Source organism: Sorex fumeus, unplaced genomic scaffold (assembly GCF_029834395.1).
Source record: "Sorex fumeus unplaced genomic scaffold, SorFum_2.1 ptg000082l, whole genome shotgun sequence".
Taxonomy (NCBI): Eukaryota; Metazoa; Chordata; class Mammalia; order Eulipotyphla; family Soricidae; genus Sorex; species Sorex fumeus.
Genome location: NW_026606139.1, coordinates 3,548,925 through 3,575,760, shown reverse-complemented (window position 1 = coordinate 3,575,760; position 26,836 = coordinate 3,548,925). Strand labels below are relative to the sequence as shown.

Here is a 26,836-nt window from a genome sequence, read left to right as displayed (position 1 = left end):
CACAGCTGTTAGTGCTTTTTCCACATTTATCGGTTTGTTTTAGGGTCACACTTGGCGTTGCTCAGGATGCTGCTTAAAATCACTCCTTTTGTGACTAGGGGGACCACATGGGTTGCTATCTGCAAGACAAATGCATTACATTGGCACCTTGCCTTTCTTTTGGTCACACCTGGCAGTGTTCATCTCATCATCCTTGGCGAGGTTCCGGGAGAGCATATGGGGCGCTGGGGATGGAACCTTGGTTCGCTACGTGCAAGGCACATTCCTTGGCTGCTGCACTACCTCTAGCCCCGGTCCCACATTGATATCTTGAGATGCCCAAACTTCACCTACTTACCATTATTCAGATAGCTTATGATTCTCATCTTCACCGTAGCTGACATGGCATCGCTATACATGAGGCAGTGTTGCACAAGGTTTTACCATTTATTCGTTTCCCACAATATAACTCCAACAGGTACCATTATTAGGGCAACTAGGGACCATTGGTTCCCTTGGTAGGTACCCCAGGATGTTTTAAGGGGCCACAGGTGGGGGAAACTTTCAAATACGGGCCCAATTGGTAGGACATACGGAGGGGTAGTTGGGGAAGCCTATCGCCAAGGCTCGAAGGCCACCATGCAAGTGGTTGAGAAACACTACGGGACTTTGCCTCTTGGCATTGGTAACAGGTGCCATCTTAGGCCACTGGGGAAACATGGTAATATGCAATAAATAGTCCCGTATTCTAGCCTACTGGGAATGAATTCTAGGTCTGCTTTAGTTTTGGATTTCTTGTATTGTGTAAACTGATCCTAATATTCTTTGGACATCTCTAATAAATCAGAAATAGTCATTTTGTACCCAAAATAAAGCCTTTTGCCTCACCAAAGTCAAGTAAGGCCTAGCAAGTACCACTGTCATAAATAAGGCATCTCACAGAGGGAGGCTATCAAGGGCCTGGAGTTGGAGGTGGCGAGACCCTGGGGCTGAGCCAGCTCTGACCTCTACTAGGATTCTGAGTTTTGCAATCGAGTGTGGTGACGGGAAACTTGGAGGACTCCGAACAAGGCTCTGAGGGATGGGCCAAACCCAGTAAGGCCAAGCGCTGGGCAGGTGGGGTGGAGAAGTAAGCTTTCTGCTCTTCAGAGTAGCGCTCTTCAGGTGTCACGACATCCCGGTAAGTCCAGTCACGCCAGTGGAAGTTGAAACCTTCCAGCAGTGAGATCCGGTCCGCTCTCTCTGGTACACAGTCGAGCGGTTTCGTGGGCGGCAGATCCGGCACTTCTGTTCCTGGCAGCAGCACTACTCCCCGGATGGCAAACCAGCCCCCAAATCGGGGGTGTATGCACACACCTGATATGTGCTGGGGAAAGGACAAAGAAAAGGAAGGTTCAGGGGGTCACTGTGGCACCAAGTCTGGCTTCCATCACTGAAAGTTGGGCTTTCCCCGCACTCTGGATACTGCACACATCGTGATGCCCTGTCACTCCTATGGGCATGTGTGTGTGTGTCATGTCGTCCACCCTGATCCCAATTCCTTCTTTGGGCCTCATTTGTACATAGAGCAATCTGGCCATGAGAAAGGGTTCCTAAGGTAAGCCTCACTTTCCCAGTTTTAACACTGACCGCTTAATTGTACTCTGCATCATCCTGTAAGACGGATTTAAAATCAGACCAGGTTCGCCGAAGCTGATTTTGATGTCAGTGGACACAAGGAAGCATGTGAGTTGTACCCCTGGTCAGGATACCTCTTGAATTTGGTCTATCAACTCCCTTCATTGTGGAGAACTGGAGGAATGTGGGGCCTGCTTTTTGTTTTTGGTCCACAATCAGTGATGCTCAGAGCTTGAGTCTGGCTCTGTACTAGGAATCACTCCTGGCAGTTCTTGGGACCACATAGGATGCTGGGGATAGAACCCAGGTCTGCGTCATCTATCACAAGTGCCCTACCCACTGTACTATCTCTTCATGCAAGGCCTGCTGTCTTGAGGAACTGCCACCATCGTGTATTCCTACCGGTTGATGTTTGTCCTCTCACCTGGGTTCCCCAAGGATCAGCCTCTACGTCCTGCCGCTGGTAGTAGTAAGCAGCCCCTGCCACATGAGCTGCTGTCTGGGCCAGGATCTTGGGGCGTCGGTTGGGGTGTACTTCATAGTCAGCGATGACTTCCATCTGTAGCTCTGGGAGGCTCTGCGACAGGACAAAAGACCTTGCAGGATGAGATGATTCATAACCACCTCCTAGAGCGCACTTGTGTTAACACAGTTCTGTCCTAGAAGTCTTGTTCAAACGGAAAACCTGACCTTAAATTTGGGATGAGAGAGTGTGTTTGTTAATATGCCATGAGGATGGGAGTGTGTGTATCTTCTAAGGGATGGAATATGTGTTGTTGGGGGGCAAGAGTGTGTCCTTGATTGGAAAGTGTGTGTCTTTGGGATCGGAGTCTCTCTCTTTTTTTTTTTTTTGTATTTTTGGGTCACACCCGGCGATGCACAGGGGTTACTCCTGGCTCTGCACTCAGGAGTTAACTCCTGGCGGTGCTCAGGGGACCATATGGGATGCTGGGACTTGAACCCAGGTCAGCCACGTGCTAGACAAACGCCCTACCCGCTGTGCTATCTCACAGCCTTTCTCTCTCTTTTTTTTTTTTTGCTTTTTGGGCACACCGGGCAATGCACAGGGGTTATTCCTGGCTCTTCTCTTTTTTTTTTTAACCAAACTTTCACAATTTTTATTAAACCCTAATCTAGTTAATCTAGATTTGATTTCATAGAGTTCTCATGTTGAAAATGTTTAGTAAGAGCAAGCAAACCAGACAACCCAAGTTATTTACCACACAGCATTAAGTACACAACACTAGGTAATGACAAAACTAACTGGCTCGACTACTATCCAAGTCAGTTGTTTTCCTGTCTTGACTCTGAAACAGTTGGTCAGTGACTGTAGTCCTCATATGTTTTAGTTTGACAGTTTTTACAAAGATGTTCCAAATTAAAATTCAAGAAAAAATGGCAAAATGTGAACTGAAAACAAAACTTAGGGGAAGTTACTATTGAAAATGAAGTCAAGGAAAACAGGGACAAGAGAAAATAAAATCCATCTAGGAGTGTCTCTCCTTGAGATGGGGGAGGGAGAATGTGTGTGTGTGTGTACAGTTTGAAGAATAGTCTCTTCAGTTGTATAACTGAAACCCAATCATGAATAGCTTTGTGATGGATTATCTCAAGGTGATTCAATTAAAAAAAAAAACTAAGTAAAAATAAGCTATTTGTGAAGAGAGTGTTTGGTGAGTGTGAAATAGTTTATGTGACCAAAAATAAAATTAAAACAGGTAAGGAAATTGTTCAGTCTGGCAGGCACATGTTTTGAAGGGGAAAATACAAGATCCTGCTCAGAAGCCTCCATTTGGGGTGACTTAATGTGGTGAAAAGACTGGAGACCACATGCTTATATATATGTGTATCTATATATTTATGTTTGCTTAAGAATATGTCTATTCAAAGACAGACATCCGTCGACGATCAAGAATCAGGGACGCTGTCTCGTTTGCCAAGGTGTCGAAAATCAGATGGGCTGGTCACGTAACGAGATTTAAAGACGACCGCTGGACTAGAGCTGTTACCGACTGGATTCCATGGGATGTCAAAAGACCGCGTGGCTGCCCTCCTACCAGATGGTCAGACTTCTTTGTCAAGATCATGAACGATCGGTTTGAGGCCCTTCATGTTCCTAGAGCAAACAGACTCCATTGGGCTACACTAGCATGCGACAGGGACAAATGGAGACGTTACTGGCGCCCGCTCAAGCAAATCGACGACTAACGGGAAGTTAAGTGATTAAGTGAAGAATATGTCATGGGAAACCCAAGACAGTGCAAAGCTATTCTAAATCTGGGAGGACAAAGATCAGTTTGGGATACCTGGGATAATGGGCTTATTCCTATTTCACCGGAAGCCAAGGGAAGTCTGATGTGAGGTTCAGAAAGTTGCCAATTATTGTAGGGTCAGTCGCACTGATTTCAGGCCCAAGGACAATGAAAGGTGCCAGGAAGGGAAAATGGGGGGGTGGGGAGGGGCGGGGTTAGAGCATAATGTTAAGGCTGTCATTGGCATATTGTTCTACCCAGTAAGTAGCTCCTAGCTAAACTTGGCAGAGCTGGGAGCAGCTGCACGTCTGGAAGCTTGCAGAGGACATGAGCCTCACTCACCTCTCTAACCCGGCTGAGGTGGTAGGCCACACACTGGTCCACAGGGTCGGTCAGAGGTTGGAGGTGACAGCTCTGTAGGAAGGGCTTGAGGGCCTGGTCAAACATGGCCGGTGTGCTGAGGACAACAAAGGCCAGGGTAGATGCTGGCAGGGGCAGATGGAAGGCTGGAGGCAGAACTGCATTATACCATGCCACCTGAAAAGAGAATTTTTTTTTTTTTTGCTTTCTGGGTCACACCCAGCGATGCTCAGGGGCTACTCCTGGCTCATGCACTCAGGAATTGCTCCTGGCGGTGCTCGGGGGACCATCTGGGATGCTGGGAATCGAACCTGTGTTGGCTATGTTGGCCACGTGCAAGGCAAACGCCCTGCCCGCTGTGCTATCGCTCCAGCCCCTGAAAAGAGAATTTGATCTACGTTAATGGCCCAACTTAGTCTTTAGCCAAATCAGTATTTTACTAAGTCTGGCATTTAAGGCCTCACACTTGCTTCCATCTCAAGCATTCCATCAATGACTTCACTGATGCTTTAGTGTCCAAAAAAAAAAAAAAAAACCAAATACTGTCCTCCCGTCGATCTGCTCAAGTGGGACCAGTAACGTCTCCATCGTGAGATTTGTTGTTACTGTGTTTGGCATATTGAATACGTCACGGCTAGCTTGCCAGGCTCTGCTGTGTGGGCGAGATACTCTCGGTAGCTTACCAGGCTCTCCGAGAGGGGTGGAGGAATCAAACCTGGTTCTGCCGGGCTGGCTGCGCGCAAGGGAAAGACCCTACAGCTGTGCTATCGCTCCGACATGCTTTAGTGATGCATGTTAATTCAAGACGCATCTGAATTTGACAGGGTAGGGCAGAGGATGTGGCTCAGTGGAACATGTGTCTTGTATGTGGGGGAGTTTGCTTCAATTTGGAACTGGAAAAAAGAAAATGAAGACAGAGCCTGATGAGGTCCTCTGAACATTAGAAAAGGGCCCTTGGAAGTTGAATTTTGAAAACTACGAAAGAACTGATGTGCAGGGCCGAAGAGACAGTGCTTGCCTTGCAAGCGGCTGACCCAGGTTTGATCTCCGGCATTCCATGATTCCCTGAGGCCTCCAGGAGTGATTTCTGACAGCAGAGCCAGGAGTAACCCCTGAGCATCACTGGATGTGGCCTGAAAACCAGTAAAGAAAAAAAACTCAAAACTTGATGTGGTGACATGAGTAGGAAGAATATGGTGTATAGGGTTATTTTTTGGGGGGTGGGGTAGGGCAAAGGAGTTCTACCTGGCAGTGCTCAGCAGGACTCTGGTGCTGAAGATCAAATGCAAAGCCAGCCTCCAGCCCTCTGAATAATCTTCCTAATCTCCTGGCATGTACTTTGGCAGTGACAGGCACCCACAGGTGTTGCTGGGGCTACTTCCAGCAATTCTCGGTGAACAAGACTCACAGTCTGGTGCGTGCTGCTCAAGTCCTGTGGTGTCAGGGACCATCGGAATTACCGGGTGATCCCTTTTTCTTTCTTGTCTTTCAAATAAAACTATGGTCCTCTCTATGAATTTGCATGTCATCCTTGTATTCATCTCTGTATCATTCCAATTTTAGTATATGTTCTGCCAAAACACGCACTGGTGTGTCTACTAAGACAGATGTTACAATATAAAGAAAAAAAAGGAAACGCATATTTGGAGAATATAGTTTGGGAGAAAAGGGTCTATCGAGGGAAGCAGAGGATAGAAGGCTGGAAAGATAAGAGGGATAAGATTATGACTATCGAATACTAAGTTAAGAAGTAGAGGTCTAACCTGGGGACACTGAGGGACATCAGAGAAATCTGGCTGCAATGGGAAGGATGGACTGGAGGGAAAATTACAGTATGGAAATTACTGGAGTAAAAGCAATTGCTGAGGGGCTGGAGCGACAGCACAGTGGGTAGGGTGTTTGCCTTGCACGCGGCTGACCCGGGTTCGATTCCCAGCATCTCATATGGTCCCCTGAGCTATACCGCCAGGAGTGATTCCTGAGTGCATCGCCAGGTGTGACTCAAAAAGAAAAAAAAAAAGAAAAAAAGAGCAATTGCTGAGAGCTAGAGTGATACTATAGGAGATTGGGTGCTTGCCTTATATGCAGCTGCTCCGGGTTTGATTCCTGACACCCTCCACCCTCTATGGTTCCCTGAGCCTTGCCCAGAGTGTTCCCTAAGCACAAAGCCAGAAGCAAGCCCTGAGCACCACCGTGCGTGGCTCCTGGACCAACAGAAAATAAACAGTGGCTTGGGCCAGAGCATAGATGGGTTGGATGAAAGTGAATGAATTTGGGAGAGAAGGATTCCTGTACGTTTTGGTGGCCAACTGTCTTGTGTGTGTATGTGTGTGGGGTGGGGGGGATTTAAGGAACTAACAGGGTGGGAGAGCAAGATAGCTTTGTTACCAGGGCTGCAGACGGCTCTGTTAACTACAATAGATCCCACAACCCTGGTCTGCCTGACCAAGCAACAGAGAGTCATCCACCACTACCTCCACATTTTGGCCCACACCTAGTGGTTCTCAGGGCTTACTCCTGGCTCAGTGCTCTGGGTTCACTCCAGGACAGCTTGGGGGACCATGCGGTGCCAGGGATCAAATTTAGGGCTCCTGTATATAAAACATGCACTCCAACTTTTTTTTTTTTTTGGCTTTTGGGTCACACCCGGCAATGCACAGGGGTCATTCCTGGCTCTGCACTCAGGAATTACTCCTGGCGGTGCGCAGGGGACCATATGGGATGCTGGGAATTGAACTTAGGTCGGCAGCATACAAGGCAAACGCCCTCCCCGCTGTGCTATGGCTCCAGCCCCCCACCCCCAACTTTCTGAGCTATCTCCCCAATCCTCTCTTCACACTGCCATTCAAGCTGATAACGGGGATGTACATAATCATCCTTTATTCAATTCTTCCTTCTCATGCAGAGCCCAATTCCACTTTTCTTCTGGGAAAACTCACAAGCTAGACAGACCCAATCTTTTTCTCTATCCTTGCCCAGAGGCTCAGGGCGACTCTGTAGGACTCTGGAGGAAGCATAATGCGAAGTGCTCAAGTCCAGTTGATTTAGCTGGTGTGCAAGCACTGGGTTCAGTGCAGGGATATTATGTAAGGGGAAAATGGAGCTCGGTAAACAAAGGCAGGCGGTTCTGCAGACTTACGTGTCAGAAGCATGCAGAGGGCATTGCATCTTGCCCTGCAGTGGTATTTGCAACATAATGAGCCATTCTTCTGTCAACAGAACAGGGTGTTTTGTTCCAACACCCTGAATGCCCTTCCCTCCTCGTTTGACCTAAAACCCAGACGTGCAACCCTTACAGCCGTCGCTCTCTCCTAATTCCTTTAGGGTTTGCAAAGTTCCAGGGGTCTCCTTCTTTTTGTAGGAAGCCACAAGGTTACTGGATCACATGGCGTTTGCCAATTACCAAGCCGGTATTATAAATGGGGAAAAGGACAAACGCGCCAAGCACTTTCTAAGCCCTTCCCCACTGCTTTTTTTTTTCTTTTTTTTGTTTTTGGAGGGGGGTACCCCCGACTCGGGAGATGGCCGAGGGTGGTGAGGTCTCCTCTCGGGTGCTCTGGGCGGTGTGTGTCGAATCCCGGTCGTTTCACCTACGTTTCAACACAAATTCGCTCTGACAACCGGCAGGTCAAAGACGACGCGGGGCCGGGAGCAGCTCGCGAAGGACCTAAAGCCTCACGCGAGGACGCCTCGAAGCCTGGTCACCCGCCAGGTCCTAACACGAGCGGGGGGGACCCACGCACCTGGAAGGGGTGAACCTCGAACCCGAAGGGGGACAGCGTGTCCTCGATCTTCTGCTTCAGCTCCGCGGCTAGCGGCTCCATCGCGCAACGATGCCGCGCGCGGGGCTTGCTGGGAGATGTAGTCTTCCAGGCGCGCGCGGGCTCTTCGGGTCCCGAACGCGTGGACTACATTTCCCAAGAACGACCGCGCGCGGCAGCGGGTTCCGCCCGGTTGCATCCTGGGAGACGTAGTTCGCGCGTCCCCGTGGGCGCCCGCCGCGCCGTTCCGCGGGGATGCTCGCTCGCTCGGTTGCGTGCGTGCGTGCGTGCGAGCGAGAAGGCGGGTGGGAAACGGAGTCCCGCGGCGCTGCGGCGCGCCACGCCGGTTTGGCGCCGCGAGGGGTGAAACTCAGTTTCCCAGATGGCGCTGCGGGCACCAGGGGCTGTCCCAGCGCTCCCGGAGGGTTTGAACCGGGCGGCGCCAGTAGCGGTCGGGGCCGGCTGGGCGCGATGACGCCGGGACCGGGGGGGTCCTCGATCAGGACTCGGCTCCCCTCCACTCCCGCTTGATACCTGCGAGTCCGGGGGTCCAGCTTCCCCCCGCTTGCCGCGCGGCCCACTCCGGGGTCGCTCTGGTTGAATCGGCTTCGCCCCTCCCCGTCCTTTTGGACGCGGTCGCCTGCTCCTGGGCGGGTGCTGCGGCTGCTGCTGTGCTAGGCGGCCCGAGCAGAGACACGAAGTACCGGGTAGTTCGACCCCCGCCGGGCGATGAGCGGGGGCCGGAGCTGGTCTGAGCAGCTCGACGCGCTTCTCAGCGCTACTGACGGGAACGTGGCCCGGATTAAGGTGGGGGAGCACCTCGGGGGCCCGGTTGGGGTGTCCGTGGAGGGACTCTGGGGTCCTATTTTCTTTTTTTTGGCTTTTTGGGTCACACCCGGCAATGCACAGGGGTCACTGCGCTCAGGAATTACCCCTGGCGGTGCTCAGGGGACCCTCTGGGATGCTGGGAACCGAACCCGGGTCGGCAGCGTGCAAGGCAAACGCCCTCCCCGCTGTGCTATTGCTCCAGCCCCTCTGGGGTCCTGTTGACCCGTGCACTTGTTTCTTTTGCAGCAGCGACTGTATCCTCACGGGGTGGCCACCACAGGTACCTGCCTGCTGCCCCCTGACTCCCCACCGCCCAGCGCCTCCATCCGTGATTCCTCCCAGATCCCCAAATTCCTTCCAGCTATTTCCTCTCTCTGCAAACATATGGGCTCCCCATCCCGCCTCCCCGCCCACCAACTCCTTCCTCCGGATTGTCCCTTATTTCTTCAGCAGGAGCCCCGATGAGGACCCTGGGCTCCCCTCATTACTCGTCTCCCTGGGAGTCAGGAGTCCAAGCTCCACAGTCTTGGGAGAATCCACGGGTCCCAGAAAATCCGGGCTGGGCGAATGCCCCGGATGCATCTTCTCTCTGGGATGAAGTGACTGCTCTCAGGTCCCAGCTTCGGTCCCAGGCGCAGGTGAGCTGTGGCATCCTAAGTGTGGAGTTGTGGAGTTGCGATGTTTATGTGAGGTGGGCTGATTAGGGTTTAGTGATGGCCTTTTTGGGTGTGGGGAGCCACACTCCTCCTAGCTGGGCCCTCGGTTGTGCCTGGGAACAAAGCCAGGGCTGCCACATGCAGAGTATGAGCTATCTCCTCAAATCCCTTATGGGTTTTTTTTTTTTAATTTTTCTTGGTAGATTTATACTTTTTTTTTTTTTTTTGCTTTTTTGGGTCATACCCAGTGATGCACAAGGGTTCCTCCTGGTTCTGCACTCAGGAGTTACTCCTGGCGGTGCTCAGGGGACCCTATGGGATGCTGGGAATCGAACCTGGGTTGGCCGCGTGCAAGGCAAACGTCCTCCCCGCTGTGCTATCTCTCCAGCCCCAGATTTATACTTTTTAAATACAAGTCTCAAACAAAAGTACTAATTCGAAGATGATTGGGGAAAAAATTAAGTATACAAAGTAGAGTGGATTTTGATTTCTGAGGGACATAATACATAAAAAAGGTAAACTAGATGACACATCTGGATGGAAAATACCAGAGATGAGAAAATCATTTTATAGCTCTCAGATATATATATATATATATATATATATATATATATATATATAAAATGAAAGATACAAAGGTAAGATTTTGAGAAAACTAGCTCCTACCACTTTTTCTGGGTATTCTTTTTTTTTTTTTTTTTTAATTTTTATTAGTGAAACACCATGAGGTGCAGTTGTGGACTTACAGGTTTTTGTGCTTAGTTTTCAGTTATACAATGATTGAGAACCCATCCCTCCACCAGTGCCCATTTCCCATCACCAGTGATCCCAGTATCCCTCCCCCCACGCCCCCCATCCCATCCTGCCTCCGTGGCAGGGCATTCCTTTTCTTCTCTCTCTCTCCTTTTGGGTGCTGAAGTTTGCCAAAGAGGCATCGAGTGGCAGTCATGTTCGGTCTAGAGTCCACTTTCTTTTTCTTTTTTTTTTTTTTGCTTTTTGGGTCACACCCGGTGATGCTCAGGGGTTCCTCCTGGCTCATGCACTCAGGAATCACTCCTGGCGGTGCTTGGGGGACCATATGGGATGCTGGGAATCGAACCCAGGTCGGCCATCTTGGCTGCGTGCAAGGCAAATGCCCTACCCGCTGTGCTGTCGCTCCAGCTCCTAGAGTCCACTTTCAGCATGCATCTCCCAATCCCTTATGTTCTTTTTTCTCGAGTAGACAACTGAGACACTGAGGTTAACCATGCAGGACCTATTGGATGAGCGAGAGCATCAGAAGTCCCAGATCTGTTCCCTGGAAGGTATCTAGTAGTTTCCTTCATACTCAGCCTATGTTTGCACACTATTAGTTCACATAACTGATATGTATATATATTTTTTGACCACACCTGGTGGTGCTCAGGGCTTACTCTTGGCTCTCCACTCAGGGATCACACCTGACTGGATTCTGGGGATCAGATCTGGGTTGGTTGCATGCAAGCAACTGCTTTATCCTCTGTACTAACTCTCTGGCTCTTCGCACGTCTTGATCAGTAAGTGGAGCCTCTAGGCCCATGTGTAAAGCTGTTACAAGGGTCTGACCCCAACTTGTTTCTCTGTAGCATCAGTCCAGTTATTGCTGGAGTCCCCAACTGGGACTGCCCTTCTCGAACAGCGCCTGGAGGAGCTGAGAAAGGAACTGCAAGATCTTCGAAATCAGGTGCGACCTCAAACACACACAGGAACAGGAATGGACTGTGCTTCCAGTCGCCATCACCAAGAGCTGCAGAATGAGTAAGTGAGGGGCAAAACTCTGCAGGCCTCTGAAGTCTGGTGCTCAGATGCAGGCGGCATCTTCTGGGTTTATTATTGGTTCTAGAATAACTCTGCTATCACTCTTGTAGGCGAGAGCTTCTGTGGAAGGAGTCAGAGGCCCTGAGGGAAGAACTAAAGTTGCTTCGAGACCAGCTGAGTGAGTTAACAATCGAGAGTGGGTCTGAAATTTTCTGTACTTTCCCCCCCCAGAATCCCGTTTTGCTTTCCCTGTAGTTTGTCATAGCTCTAACTGCTTGAGCCTGACCAGGTATATATATATATATATTTTTTTTTTTTTTTGCTTTTTGGGTCACACCTGGTGATGCTCAGGGGTTACTCCTGGCTCATGCACTCAGGAATTGCTCCTGGCGGTGCTCAGGGGACCATATGGGGTGCTGGGAATCGAACCTGTGTTGGTCATGTTGGCTGCGTGCAAGGCAAACGCCCTACCCGCTGTGCTATTGCTCCAGCCCAGGTATATTTTTTCTTCTTTTGGTTTTTGGCCGTGTCTGGAAGTACTCAGAGTAGGGCTTACTCCTGGCAGGATCTGGGGCGGGGGGACCATATAGGTTGCCAAGGATTGAACCTGAGTTGAGTATACACAATCCCTACTGTATTCTCTCTGACACCTTTTTTCTTTAGTATAAAGTGTCAGGGATTGAACCTAGATCCTCACACATGGCAGACCAGTGCATTATCACTGAGTTACATCCCTGACCTCCAAGTCTTGCTTTTTTTGCCTCTCAGAGTCACAGTGCTGAAGAGGGGGGGCACGGAACAAAGTTGGATCACAGCCTTTTTATTTTTTCTCCCATTTGTAGGCCAGGACCAGGGACGACTGCTGAAACAGATGACTGAAGGGAGGCCGACTCAGACCCAAAGCTGGAAGGTAGGGCAAGAATCTGACCTACTCAGGGTAGGGCAGGGGGCTGGGGACAGTGGGGGACAGGAGGTGCAGCAGACTGCAGGATAGTAAGGATAGTACAGTGGGTAAGGCACGTGCCTTGCATGCATGCGGCCAACCCAAAATAAAACAAAACAAAAAGAATCTGACCTATTGGGCTAGAGCCATAATCTAGAAGGTTGTGCATGCAGCCAAGCCCTGGGTTTGATCCCTGGCATCTCATCTGGTCCCCCAAACCCTGCTAGGAGTAAGTCCTGAGCAACCCAGAAAGTTGCTGGGTGTAAACCAAAAACCAAAAACCAACACCAAAACAAGAGTCTGACCTATCTCTTCATACCTCTCTGTGAAGGTCCCTTTTGCTCTATTCTGCAGACTGGCCAAGATACCCTCTCCCACCTGTCCCTTCCCATCTCTTACGCTAGCATCAACTCCCTGTGAAGTGTTTCTTCTCATTTCCTCTGCTTTAGGCATTGAGAAACTTGCCCACAGGGAAAAAAAAAACCACGTGTGCCGAATAAGCTAATCACAGGGCTTGAGGGTCCCCCCTGGGGAGGGAGAGGTTTGGTGCTCTCTGGACTCTCATCTGGCAGATATTGGAGCAGTTGCAAAGTGGCCAAGAGGGCAGTGGTCACACACTGGAGGAGACCAGGACAGCAGGCCAGGATGACTGGCAGGAGGATGAACTCAGGTCAGTGGCTGTAGATGCTGTAGCCCTGGAGGGGGTTTATCCACAGAGGCCAGGCCAGGGGGGGACCAAAGTGCAGCTCTTCTGTAACTCTGTGTCTTACATGGGTTACTTGGAAAGTCGGAGAGGAGCGATGGCACAGCTGGTGGGGCGTTGCACATAACTGACCCGGGTTTGATTCCTCTGTCCCTCTCGGAGAGCCTGGCAAGCTACCGAGAGTATCCCGCCCGCACGGAAAAGCCTGGCAAGCTACCTGTGGAGTATTCGATCTGTCAAAAACAGTAACAACAAGTCTCACAATGGAGTCGTTACTGGTGCCTGCTCGAGCAATCGATGAACAAAGAGAGGACAGTGCTACAGTACAGTGCTACTTGGAAAGTGATGAGTATTTGGGCTGTAGTCCACAAAGGCAATACTACTTTTGTTTGTTGCTGTTTTTTTTTGGGGGGGGGGGTGTATGTTATTTTTTTGGTACTAGAGATCAAACTCATGGGCATACGCATGTTTTTTTTTTTTTACTGTTGAGCCATATCCCCAGGCTCTGGGGATATATAACTTCTCTTTTGTTTGTTTGTTTGTTTGTTTTGTGGGCCAAACCGGCCTGTGCCCACAATTTACTTCTGGCTCCGGCCAGCGCTGATTATTCTTTACTTAATATGAAGACACTGAGATACTTATATATTTGGAGAATAAAGGGGGAGAAGGCTGGGATCTGGCCTCGGGAAGGAGATAGTTCTGTTCTGGAAGGTATCCTTGACTCATCGTCTCTTCCTCTGCTTCTGTTTCCCTTCATAGGAACTCAAGTCCCGACCTCCAGAGTAAGCTTCCCGTGGCTGCCAGCTTTGCCATGTCTCCTTCATCTAACCCTGAAATCAATCTTCTAGGCAGTAACAGTAGCTGGGATCTTTTAAGGAAGTACGGTGGGGGTAAGGATTCCAGTTCTGGGGAAGCCTGAATGGTGGCCACATACCAGCTGCGTTATTTGGTATTAGGTAGAATAGAATCTCCAAATTCTGTGAACCTATTGGCCTCTGTTGTTAGTTTTCTCGTCAGGCCATCACACTGGCCCAAGGTCTAGTTCTGTGTGTGTCACAGAGTTTGTGATGGTTTATTCTCTCTCCCCTTTCTCTCTTAGATCTCCAGGGGAATTCCCTTTCTAACCTGAAGCTCAGCAGCTCACGGCTCCAGCTTCAGAGCCTTAAGCAGGAGGACCTTTCCCTTACAGGCTCTAAGATGCTCCTGAGTGACCTGTAAGAAGAGGACCTGTAAGAATAGGAAGAGGAAGGAATTGTTCCTGACTCCCAGCCCTTTCCTGATCAGCTGGTTTCTGTCCTCACTATAGAGGCTTGTTACTGACTGCCAGTCCCTTCCCATCAACTTTAATAAAATGGTTTAATCCATCCTGCTGTGTTTTCTGGGAGTCAGAACCCACATGGGATAGACTCTACCTTTCTAGTCTTTCTTTGAGTGCTGCCTCCACTCTCATATCTAAATTGATTGACTTTTGGAGATGGACTTTTTGTTTTTGGGCCACACCTGGTGGTGCTCAGGATGGTGCTCAGGGCTTATTCCTGGCTCTGCACTCAGGGGACCCGCATGGGATTGAATCCAGACTGGCTCTGTTCAAGGGAAAACAAAGAATTCGCCAGAGTCGAAATAAGAAACAAAGAAATATAACAAGCAAGCGAGATACATGTTTATCATGATGCCAATGATACCAATCTGTGCAAGGCAAGCACCCTATTTGCTAGACTATTGCTGTGGCACCTCCTGACGTCTCTTATACTGTGTTTAGTGTAGAACCCAGTGATGCTTGAGTTCTACATTGGGTTTGGTGGTCGAGGGTTGCTCTTGGCAGTTCTCAGGGGACTATACCGGACCAGGAAAACTGGCCTTTCTGTATGCAAAGTATGTGCTCAGCCCATTGCTACGGACTAGAATGCTTACCAGACTTTTAAATTTTTTAGAAACTTTTTTTTTTTTTTTTTTGCTTTTTGGGTCACACCTGGCAATGCACAGGGGTTACTCCTGGCTCTGCACTCAGGAATTATTCCTGGCTCTGCACTCAGGAATTACTTCCAGCGGTGCTTAAGGGACCATATGGGATGCTGGGAATCGAACCTGGGTCAGCCACGTGCAAGGCAAATGCCCTACCCGCTGTGCTATTGGTCCAGGCCCCAGACATTTTTTTGTTTTGTTTTGTTTTTTAGGTCATACCTGGCAACGAACAGGGGTTACTCCTGGCTCTGCACTCGGGAAGGAATTACTCCTGGCAGTGCTCAGGGGACCATATGGGATGCTGGGATTTGAACCGAGGTTGGCCGCGTGTGAGGCAAACACCCTACCCGCTGTGCTATCGCTCCAGCCCCCAGACTTTTACATTTTTTAAAATTATTATTTTTAATGTGGGCTGGAGCGATAGCACAGCGGATAGGGCATTTGCCTTGCACGCAGCCACCATGGCCAACCCGAGTTCGATTCCTCCGCCCCTCTCGGAGAGCCCGGCAAGCTACCGAGAGTATCTCGCCCACACGGCAAAGCCTGGCAAGCGACCCGTTGACGTATTCGATATGCCAAACACAGTAACAACAGTGGAGATGTTACTGGGCCTGCTTGAGCAAACTGATGAACAACGGGAGGACAGGGACAGTGACAGTAATTTTTAATGCTTACCAGTCTCAATATATTTGCCTTGAATCAAGATGTCTGATGGGTTTATATACAGGCTCCCATTCTCAGCTCCCGCTGTCTGGGAAGAGAAATCAACTACTGAAATTAAAGCTTGATGAAGACTGTAGTGAGGGATTTTTCTCCCTTAAACATGTATCTCACTTGCTTGTTATATTTGTTTCTTATTTCTACTCTGGGGAATTCTTTGTTTTCCCTTGAACAGATTTCCCCTTTCTCTTCTCTTCGATCTAAGCAACTTTCTGCTGGGGCCCAGCCCTGGGTGAACAAGCCTGAAGCAGGGGCATCACAAGGATTAAGAAAAGAGAAAGAAGGGGCTGGGTTAAGAAAAGAGAAAGAAGGGGCTGGAGTGATAGCACAGCGGGTAGGATGTTTGTCTTGCACGTGACCCTACCCGGGTTCGATTCCCAGCATCCCATAAGGTCCCCTGAGCACCGCCAGGAGTAATTCCTGAGTGCATGAACCAGAAGTAACCCCTGTGCATTGCTGGGTGTGACTCAAAAAGCAAACTCAAAAAAAAAAAAGAGAAATAAGAGAGAAAAAGCATGGGATTAGGGGTCTAACAGCCTCATGGACTGAGAACCCTGAGGTCCTCAGTTATAATATTTATTGACTAGAACCATTAAACATCAGGAGAATTACAAGCATTATTTAATTGGATAAGATTTTACATATCTGAGGGTGTTGGTCAAATATAAATATAAACAGGTTTTTTTGAACATAAATATAAACATCTGTTTGGTTAAACATAAATCTTCCTTTAGGGGAAATTCTAGAAGATCTGCTTAGGGGCAGCACTTCATCTTAGGGCCCCAGTATTCTGGATTCTGGTCCCCAACAAGTTTCATTTAATAAAAACTACCTTGCTTCACACACACACACACACACACACACACACACACACACAAGACAGGACGGGAGTAGGACAGGAACTATTTTGAGTTATAAGATGCATTCAAGACCTTGAGCTAATTAGCATAAAGGTCATGAGGAGTAACTGGCTTCTCCTTAGCATTAGAGAAAAGGCTGACAGTGGAATGTTCAAGATTAAACAGAACCTATTCAGAACAAAAACAAAAACTTCCTAGTGTTGGAAATACAGTACAGCAGTTGGGGGCTTGCTTTGCACACAGCTAATATGGGCTCCATCTCCCTGCACCATATATGGTGCCCACAAATAGTGATCCCTGACCACAAAGGCCTGGGTAAACCTTGAGTACATCTAGGTATGGTCTGAGCACAGCTGGGTGTGCTCACTTGATCACTTGATCACTTGTCTTCCCGTTAATCATCGATTTGCTTGAGTGGGCACCAGTAACATCTCCATTCGTCCCTGTCGCATGCTAGTGTAGCCCAGTGGCATCTGTTTGTTCTAGGAACACGAAGAGCCTCAAACCGATCGTTCAGGGTTTTGATGAAAAAGTCTGACCATCTGGTAGGTGGGCAGCCATGCAGTTCTTTTGACATCCCGTGGAATCCAGTCGGTTACAGCGGTTGTCTCCAAATCTCATTACATGTCCAGCCCATCCGATTTTTGACGCCTGAGCAAACAAGACAGCGTTCCTGATTCTTGAACGTTGACGGAGGTCGAAACTCCGGATTCTTTCTCTCATTTGAGTGAAACGTGATACTCCAAGCATACCTCTTTCGATTCCTTTTTGGGAGACCCGAATAGCGTTCTCATCTCGGAGGTCATACTACAGCTGAATCTCACCAAGACAATGTTTATGAGAAACAGTCTTGTTCCTGACGCTCCATTCGCTCTCAACGGAACGACCATCTCCGAATGTGTCAGAGTTATGTGTACCTAGGTTGAGAAGTCAACGTGACAAATGACCTGGCACCTGAGTTGTGTAGGAGGAAGAGAGTGGCTTGGAACGCTTTCAAGAGCGTCGAAGAAATAGCTAAGAGGACGAAGAACCTCCGGCTCCGAGCACATCTCTTCAATTCCACTGTTTATTTTTTTTTCTTTTTCGGTCACGCCTGGCGAGGCACAGGGGTTACTCCTGGCTCTGCACTCAGGAGTTACTCCTGGTGGTGCTCAGGGGACCATATGGGATGCTGGGAATCGAACTCAGGTCAGCCACGTACAAGGCAAATGCCCTACCCGCTGTGCTATCTCTCCAGCCCCACGATTCCACTATTTTTCCTCAGAGACCTGGGCCCTATGCAAACAGGATAAGAATGCTGGGTGTGGTCAAAGTATAAACTTTCCATCAAGGTCTGTTTTTTTCTGACCCAGTGAGTTAAGTTGTATCTCTGGGAAGGTGATACATCTGGGAAACTGGCATTATTCAACTACTGCTACCAGTGCTTCACTTATTAACTGGTTTTTGCATCAGTCTCAATGGGAGGCAGTTTTTTCAGGTTGCCAGGACTCTACATATACATTGATTAGTGTCAGGAAGAGAGATCAAGCGCGAATATACATACTTTGATTGTGGGAGGCCTGGGTTTAATCCTCAGTACCGCATGTTCCCCCAAGCGCCTATTTAAACAACTCCTGAACAGTCTGTCAGTTGTAGCTCCGGCACACCACCTGGTATAGCCCCAAACCCCAAATCCCCAAACCGAATAAAACAAGAAGCAAACAATCCCCAAAGCATTAAATACAGTGGTGAGGCAGGGCAATGGTATTTGAGCTGTCACCAGGTGGCAGCACATGATTTGTTGCCAGAATGATAGAGCTTTAAAAAAAAAAAAGGGTCTGACATTTAAGCCCGATTCACACTCTTGGTATATATTTTTTGACCACACCCAGCAGTGCTCAGGGCTTTAATTTTTGGCTCTGTTCTCAGGGGATCATTTGTGCCAGGGATCCAATTCAGTTGACTGCATGCAAAGTAAGTGCCTTATCTGCTATACTAACTCTACTACACGAAAGCCTGATCTGAACTCACATTCTTTTTCCTGCTCTTTTTTGGTTGTCGGGTCATACCTGGCTGTGCTTAGGACTCCTGACTCTGCACTCAGGGATCATTTCTGGCCAGCTCAGGAAACCACAGGGCTTGCAGGGGATGGAACCTGGGTCGGCTGCATGCAAAGCGAGTGCTGTATGTCACTCACGTTTTTAACACGTTTCTTTGAGATCCTACCAATAGGAGGCAAATCTAAAGATGTCCCAGGGAGTGCTGGCACACAGGTTTCTTTGCATGCCCTTGCTCTGGAAACCCTGGTTCTGTTCTAATTTGCTCAGGCATAAGATGATGAGCTCCTTAGGTTCAGGCAGAAGGATGCTGTGAAAGATCTGTGCACGTTGAATAAGTATGTCTCTATTTGTCATGCAGTTCTTTCAAAATCCTGTTCTCAAGCCAGCTCTGAAACCTCCTCTAAGAACCTTCACCTGCTTGAATCCCTTATGGAGATGAGTATTCCCTCAGCCTTTTAACCCTCTCACTACTTTTTTCCTCTTACTCTCTTAAGTCCCTAATAATTAGTTCTCAACGTGCTGAGATCCCGAAGGATCGCAAGATCCACAGATCGTTTCCTTGGCCTTTACTTAACCGTTCAGTTTTTTCCAACCTTAAACTCTTCAGGTGGGGTCGCTGAGTCCGTTTCCCGTGGGCTTGGTCGACTGCCATTCGCGTCTACGACTGGCACTGGAGCTGATCTCGAGTTGACTGTCCCTGGGTCTGAGCGGCCCGGCGACAGGGTGTACTTCCCTAGGTGTACTTCCCTCCTCCCGGCTTCTGCCTCGCGGACACAGTGCCTCTTCTGTTTTCCCCTCTGCGTCCTTCCTATTGGTCCTCCTTGGCGCGCCGAGGTGGCGCCCGGGTCTCCCGATTGGCCCTCCTGGACGCCCGTCGCGCCCGCCTCGCCACACGTGGTACGCTCGCCGCTGATTGGGCCGTGCCGGGAGCGCGTTTGCGAGGGGTCGACGACTGATTGGCTGCTCGGAGGGCGAGCCCGCGGAGAGGGGCTGGGCCGGCCGGAGCCCCGCCCCCGGCTCCTCCCCCCGCCGGTGCCGGCGTTTCTGCAGCTCGGGGCCGGGGAGCCGGCGAGAGCCGCGGGCGGGCGCAGTTGGCGGCGGACCGGCCGGACCGTCCTCCCGGCCCCGACCCTGGGGGCCATGGCCGTGGGCTCCTCCTCGTCCTGCGCCGCCGCTGGGCCCGTGGCGTCGCCGGCTTCTGCGCGGGGGACCCCCACCGCCTCCGCGGGCTGAGCCGCCGCCGCCGCCGCCGCCTCGGAGTGGACGGGGCGACTATGCGCCCACCTGGCCGCCGCCTCCCGCTCCCGCACGCCCCGCTCTGGCCGCTCAGCCCCGCCGCAGGTAACGCCGGCAACGCGCGCGGGGCGCCACCCACCCGGGGGACCCCTGCCCGCTCGCGCGATCGCCCCCGAGCACTGGCCCGGAGAGAGGCTCCTCCGCGAGGTCCTCCGCGCCGTGACCGGCTGCGGACGCGACTCCGCATCCCCCCGCCTCCCGCTGCGCCTCCCGCGCCCCCGCCCCCGGACCCCGGTCTTGTCCCGGGCCCCCCGCCACCGCCCCCGGCTGCCGCGGACCCATCGCGCCTTCCTTCCTCCTCCGCCAGGGCCGAGCGCCCGCTCCGCTTGGGGAGCGAGTTTGGACGTTTCTTCGGAAAATGCTTCGATTTTCTCGGATCTCCCGCTCTGGAGAGGGGCCCGGCAGCTCGACCCTCCGCTGCTGCGCCTTGACTTCCTTCCCGCAGACAGACTCGGCCCTGGAAAAGGTCCTCCCTGTGCCCCCCGCCGCCGGGGGACCCTCGACCACCGCCTCTTCTGTCACCCCTCTGGCTCCCAGCTCCCCTTTCCGTCCTCTGCCCTTCGTGATCTGGCTCTGAGGGCTGCTCTCAGCCGCTCTTTCCGTGTAGCTAGAAATAAAATCCAAGTTAGGTGGGAAAAAAAAAAACAACTTTCCATTTATATCTCTGCGGTGGGGGAGTGGGGGGGGGAAGCCCCAGTAAAGCTTTTTTTTTTTTTTTTTTTTTTTTGCTTTTTGGGTCACACCCGGCGATGCACAGGGGTTCCTCCTGGCTCATGCACTCAGGAATCGCTCCTGGCGGTGCTCGGGGGACCCTATGGGATGCTGGGAATCGAACCCAGGTGGGCTGCGTGCAAGGCAAACGCCCGACCCGCTGTGCTATCGCTCCAGCCACCCCCAGTAAAGCTCTTGCACTTTATTCTGGAGGCCCTCGGGAGCCCCTGGAGGCTGGTAACAGTTCAGTGCCGAAAGAAGTGAAAGTGGAGTTCAGCGTGGAGGCAGACAGCCCAGGGAGGCAGAAAACTGCTGATCTTCCCAGGCAAAGGGGGATGAACTGGAACCGCAGAGGAAATACCCAGAGATTGTCACGCTGGTCCTGAGGTTCCCGAATGGAGATGTGAGGATTAGTGGGAGGAGGTTTGTGGACTTGACGGATGGTGCGGGTGGATGATGTGAAATGAAATACCAGCATAGGTGCCTCATTTGTGTGAGGAGGCAGCCCCCCTCCTCCCATTTTGATTTCCAGCAGTGCAAAATAAGGGAAAAGGGAATTGGGAAGGGAGGTGACTCAAAGGGCTGAGTGCATGGTTTGCAAGAAGGAGGTAGGAGTTGGGAGTCTCAGCACCACATGGTCCCCTGAGCGTGGTCGGTTGTGACTTCCCGGTACAGAGCCAGTGGTAGCATTTGGGTACTTCTGGGTGTGGACCAAATGTTCCCTTGTATCCCCACATCCTTACCCTCTCATAGGGAATATAAGGCAATCTGAAGGGAAGTTAATAGTAAATCTGGCTTTGAACAGGTCAAATTTGAGGAGTTTTGGGGTAACCGAAAATTTAGATGTGAAATTGAAAGTTTAGAACTGGATACATAAATTCGAGGGTCAACCGAGAATATCTGGAAGATATTTGAATATTTAGGGAAAGAAGAAAAGAATTCTGTACCAGAAGGAATATCATTATTTGAAGGGTAAGACTCTGAGAAAGATTTAAGGAATGGGACAAAGACTGGAACAGAATGGCATTGTAATAGAAGAAAATAAGACTTTCAAGAAGGAAAAGGAAAAGCAGGTGCTAGAGGAGTAGGATAAGAATTGGGAAGAAACTGCTGAATTTAGCGATTTGAAGGTTACTTGTGTCTTTCAAGAGACACTTTTTTGTTTGGGGGAGGCTTTTGGATGTACGGGGAATCGTGTGCAATACTGATCCCAGATCCAGTTGGGGTCAGCTGTGTGTAAGACAAGCACCTTCCCTCTATACTATTGTTCCAGTTCCAAGAAACACTTGATATAATTGTGGTGATGGTCAGATCATAACTCAGTAAGGAGTAAAAATTCTTTTAACAAGCATGGTTGTAAAGGAGCTCTGCTAGTGAAATGATCTTTATTAAGACTATACTTATTATAGGTACCATAAAGATGCTTTACAACAGCAACAGCATTGTGGTTTAAGTAGCTCTTTTTACATTTGGGAAGAATTTGCTAGCTTTCAAACTTGTGTTCTTTCTACATTTGTGGTTTTCTTTTTCTTTTTTTTTAATAGGTGAAACAGTTTTGCAGGTTTTTTTTTCCTTATTGAAACACTGTGAGATACAGTTACAAAGCTTTCATGATTGAGTTTCAGTCATACAGTGATCAAATACCCATCCCTCCACCAGTGCACATTTCCCACCATCACTGTCCCCAGTATCCCTCCCACTACCCCACCCCCTTCCCACCCCCTGCCTCTGTGGCAGGCACCTTCCTTCTTACTCTCTCCCTACTTTGGGCATCATGGTTTTTCAAGGTTTTTTTGTTTTTGTCTTTGTTTTTAGACTACACTTGGGTGTGTTCAGGGCTTACTGCTAGCTCTTTGCTCAGGGATCACTTCTGGCAGGGTTGGGGCATTATATGTGGTGCTGGGGATTAAACCCAGGTTGGCCATGTGAAAGGGTGGCTTTCCCACTGTATTATCTCTCCAGCCCCAGTGTTTCAGGTTGAAAGGAGAAAAATTATGAGCATTTGGGGTCAGAGAGATAGTACAATGGGTAAAGTGCTTGCCTTGCATAGTACTGACTGAGGTTCAATCCCTGGCACTCCATATGGTCCCCTGAGTACTGTCAGGAATGCTCTCTGAGCAGAGAAGTCAAGAATAAGCCCAGAGCAAAACCAGGTTTGGCCCCCTCCCCCCAAATATAAACTTTTGTTTTTTGTTTTTGGGTCACACCTGGCAATGCTCAGGGTGGCGATGCTCTGGATCTGCACTCAGGGATCGCTCCTGGCAGCCTGGAGAGAACATATGGGATGACAGGATTGAACCCAGGTCAGTCATGTGCTGCAAGACCAATGCCTTACCCACTGTACTATCAATATGGACTCTAAGCAGTTTTTAAAAAATTTCTTTAAATTTCTTTTAATTTCTGTTACCACATTTGGTCCCCCGAGCATCATCAGAGGTTACTCCTGGGCAATGGCAGGCATTGCACACTGGTGCTTGGGGCTTACTCCTGCTTTTGTGCTCAGGGATTGCTCCTGGTGGTACTTGGGGGATTGAACTGGGCTTGGGTGTGTTCATGGCAAGCGCTCTAACCCCTGTGCTACCTCTCCAGTCTCTATTATGAGCATTTTATTCTTTAACCCAAAAGGATATAAATCAGGATGTATAATAATCTAAGGGAGAGAAGGTGAGTTTGACAAATAACTTCATTATTTATTTATGAAACAGTGGGCCAGGGGCACACCTTGTGGTGCTGAGTCAGGGCTTATTCCTAATTCTGTCCTTGGGACCATAGGTTACTGGGATCTAACTGGGATCACTTGCATTCAAGGCAAGCATCTCGAGGGTTGGAGTGATAGAGTAGAGGTAGGGTGTTTGCCTCGCATGAGGCAGACTGGTTAAGATCCCCTGCATCCCATATGATCTTCCAGGCACTGCCAGGAATGATTTCTAAATGCAGATCCAGGAATAACCCTGAGCATCACCAGGGGTGACCCCAAAACAAAACAAAAAAATCAAGGCAAGTGTCTTATACTGTACTATCTCACTCTCTGCCTCCTGACCTTTTTTTCCCCCCCTTGATCTGATCAATTATCTGAGGTAAAGTTATCTTTACCACAGTTATCTGCAATTTTTTTTTTTTTGGTGGGGCACACTTGGTGATGCATAGGGATTACTACTGGCTGTACGCTCAGAATTTACTCTTGGCAGTGCTTGGGAGACACTCTGGGATGCTGCTGGTTGAACCTGGGTTGGCTGTGTGCAAGGCAATAGCTGTACTGTTGTTCCAGCCTCCTGCAGTTTTGGGGGCAGGTCACAGTAATGCTCAAGGATTCCGCCTCTGAATTAAGAGATTGCTTCTGGGGGCCTTGGGGACAATATGGGATGCCAGGGATGAAACCTGGGTCAGCCGCATCCAAGGCAAATGTCCTACTTGCTGTACTATCGCTTCTGCCCTATAAAATATTTTGCCTCCCTGGACCTCCCGTTCTTTAAAAATTATGTACTTATTTTGTTGTTTTTTTATTTTTTTTGCACCCAGCCATGCTCAGATATTATTCCTGGTCTACACTCAGGGATCACTCCTTGCTGGCTGAGGGTGTGGGGGACGGACGATATGGGGTGCTGGGGATTGAACTCAGGTTGGCTGCATCCAAGGCAAGTGCCTTACTATACCTTTTACTCCCCCCATTATTATTTAAGAATTGTTTTTTCATAGTATTCCGTTGAATCAATGAATCCTAATTTTTTTGATGGGGGCAGGGTGGAGTGGGGAATTTGTGCTGTACCAGCAGACCTCAAGCTGTTCCTGGCTTTGTACTCAGGAATGATTCTTGGTGATGCTCAGGATTCTGTATGCGGTACCAGGGATTCCAACTGGGGTTGACAAGATGCAAGGGAAGTGCCTTATCCCCCATGCTCTCTCTCTAGTCATAATTTGTTTAACTAGCTCCTACTGAGCACTTCAGTGGCTTCTAGCTTGAATATTATAAGCAATTTTATAATGAAGACCCTTGAAAATGTGTCATTTTGTATGTGTGCAAGGGTATCTGTGGATAAAATTTCAGAACTTGCTGAAAATCAAAGGAGATATATACATTTTATATTCTATTTGTGCTGCTAGGGATCAGATCTAGGTCTCATAATGTTATGTGTATCATACCTTATGTTTATATGGTGCTTGCTGTGTGCCAGATACACTTTCAGAGCTTGCATTACATACCTTATTTTATTTTAATGACATTGTTTTGGAACTAGGATCTCGCTCTGGTAAAGATCACACTTTGCATGTGGGATGCCTGGGTTTGATCCCTGGCAATACAACTGTGCACATACACACAATTGCATCTTTTTGAAGGTAGATACTATTACCTCCATTTCTCTAATGAATAATTTTGTGTTTTGTTTTGTTTTGTGCCATACCTGATGGTATTCAGGGCCTTACTCCTGGTTCTGTGCTCAGGGATCATTCTTGGTAGTCCTCAGCAGACCACATGTAGTGCCAGGGATAAAATCCTCCTGACTGCATGCAAGACAAGCTGCCTTGCCCACTATCTCTCCAGCCCATCAAATGGATAGTTTGAAGAAGAGAGTTTAGGTGACTTTCCAAATGACATAGTTGCTGGCAGAAATTGAAACTATTCAATCTGACTCTAGGGTCCGTGTTGCTAATATTATGCTTTGCTATTATGAAATTTAATATATATTTTTGAAATTTGGGGGCCATACACAGCATTGCCAGGCTTATTCCTGACTGTGCTCAGGGATCATCCCTGGTGGTGCTGAGGGAACCCTTTAAGGTGCTGGGGATTGAACTTGGTCTGCCCTGTGCAAGGCAAGAGCCCTACCCGCTATACTATCTCTCTGATCTCAGAGTGAGTATAATTTTATTTTCACATTATTCACTTAATCAATCACTTAACTTCCCGTTAGTTGTCGATTTGCTCGAGCGGGCGCCAGTAACGTCTCCATTTGTCCCTGTCGCGTGCTAGTGTAGCCCAATGGCATCTGTTCGCTCTGGGAACATGAAGAGCCTCAAACCGATCGTTCATGATCTTGATGAAGAAACCAGTAACTACAACTGGTCTCATTCACATTATTATCATCATTATTATTTTGTTTTGGGGGCCATACCCAGCAGTGCTCAAGGCTTACACCTGGGTTTGCACTCAGGGATGACTCTGGGCAGGGCTCAGGGGACAAAATGGAGGCTTGGGAATTCAGCCTAAGTCTGCCACGTGCAGGACAAGCTCTCTACTCATTACACTCTATCCAGCCCCTTTTTCTTGTTCTGTAAACTCTATACCTATTTAAAAATTTTTATTTTATTTTAAAAAGTTTAGAGAGACTACACCTGGTGGTGCTTGGAGGCCACACCTGATTCAGTGCTGTGATTGCTCTTGTCAATGCTTGGGGAACAGTGTGGTATTTCACGGTCACGGTCACGGTCCTCCCGTTGTTCATCGATTTGCTCGAGCGGGCCTAGTAACGTCTCCATCACGAGACTTGTTGTTACTGTGTCTGGCATATCGAATACGTCACGGGGAGCTTGCCAGGCTCTGCCGTGGGGTGAGATACTCTCGGTAGCTTGCCGGGCTCTCCGAGAGGGGCGGAGGAATTGAACTCGGGTTGGCCATGTTGGCAGCGTGCAAGGCAAACGCCCTACTGCTGTGCTATCGCTCCTTGGGAGTCCTGTATGCAAAGCTGCAGGAGTCCTTTGAGCTACCTTCTTGGCCCAACCTGTTTGAAATTTTTACCTAGATTTCTGTTGATTTTGTTGTTGTTTTGGGGACCTGCCTGGTGGTGCTCAGGGGCTGCCCCTGATTCTGTTCTTAGAAATTATATACTCTTGCTGGTGCTGGAGCAGTAGCACAGCGGGTAGGACATTTGCCTTGTCCGCGGCCAACCCAGGTTCGATTCCCAGCATCCCATAGGGTCCCCTGAGCACCGCCAGGAGTGACTCCTGAGTGCAGAGCCAGGAGTAGCCCCTGTGCATCGCCGGGTGTGACCCAAAAAGCAAACAAACAAACAAACAAAAAAATTACTCTTGGTAATGCTCTGGTGCTAAAATCAAACCAGGTTTGGCTGCATACAAGCAAGTGCCTTAACCCCTTTGCTATCTCTCCAACCTCTTACCCAGTTTACTTTTAAGTTATAGGACTCTTTCTCATTGATTTCTAAGTCAATCTTTTCAGATAGATATAAATATATATATATACACACATACATTATGTAAGAAATATATAGTATAATGTGTATATACACATACATACATAGCCTCTCTGTATATCATTTATGACTCATGTATGTATAATTTCGTCTGATATGTAGTGCAGATATTCTTCTTGTTTGGTTTTGGGGCCACACTGAGCTGTGCTCTGGGCTTACTTCTGGGT

The 26,836-nt window shown here is 49.2% G+C and overlaps 3 protein-coding genes and 1 pseudogene across 4 annotated transcripts in view; 2 read left to right on the top strand and 2 right to left on the bottom strand.

The window, feature by feature from the left end:
• Positions 1-844: 844 nt before the first annotated feature.
• Positions 845-8,055, bottom strand: MMACHC (metabolism of cobalamin associated C). Its single transcript, XM_056130939.1, has 4 exons — positions 7,952-8,055; positions 4,191-4,385; positions 2,021-2,173; positions 845-1,345 (listed from the first exon to the last, which is right to left on the bottom strand). The coding sequence occupies exons 1-4, from the start codon at positions 8,030-8,032 to the stop codon at positions 932-934; spliced, it is 843 nt and encodes a 280-aa protein (XP_055986914.1). The 5' UTR covers positions 8,033-8,055; the 3' UTR covers positions 845-931.
• Positions 5,702-5,791, bottom strand: LOC130039118 (uncharacterized; annotated as a pseudogene).
• On the top strand, positions 7,523-14,239 carry CCDC163 (CCDC163 homolog). Of its 2 annotated transcripts, none has more exons than XM_056130935.1 (11): positions 7,523-7,618; positions 7,836-7,920; positions 9,044-9,077; positions 9,248-9,435; positions 10,676-10,757; positions 11,058-11,229; positions 11,340-11,407; positions 12,072-12,139; positions 12,745-12,842; positions 13,635-13,765; positions 14,065-14,239. In XM_056130935.1, the coding sequence occupies exons 4-11, from the start codon at positions 9,259-9,261 to the stop codon at positions 14,091-14,093; spliced, it is 825 nt and encodes a 274-aa protein (XP_055986910.1). In that variant the 5' UTR covers positions 7,523-7,618; positions 7,836-7,920; positions 9,044-9,077; positions 9,248-9,258; the 3' UTR covers positions 14,094-14,239. The 2 variants fall into 2 exon arrangements, with proteins under 2 accessions (XP_055986910.1, XP_055986909.1); XM_056130934.1 differs by having other exon boundaries at positions 7,525-7,618; positions 13,975-14,239.
• A 5,459-nt stretch (positions 14,240-19,698) lies between these two features.
• The window catches only part of TESK2 (testis associated actin remodelling kinase 2), a 137,055-nt gene continuing 129,917 nt past the window's right edge, over positions 19,699-26,836 (top strand). The window contains exon 1 of the mRNA XM_056130916.1: positions 19,699-19,797. The gene's annotated coding sequence lies outside the window, so the exon portion shown is untranslated. The remainder of the gene's footprint in view (positions 19,798-26,836) is intronic.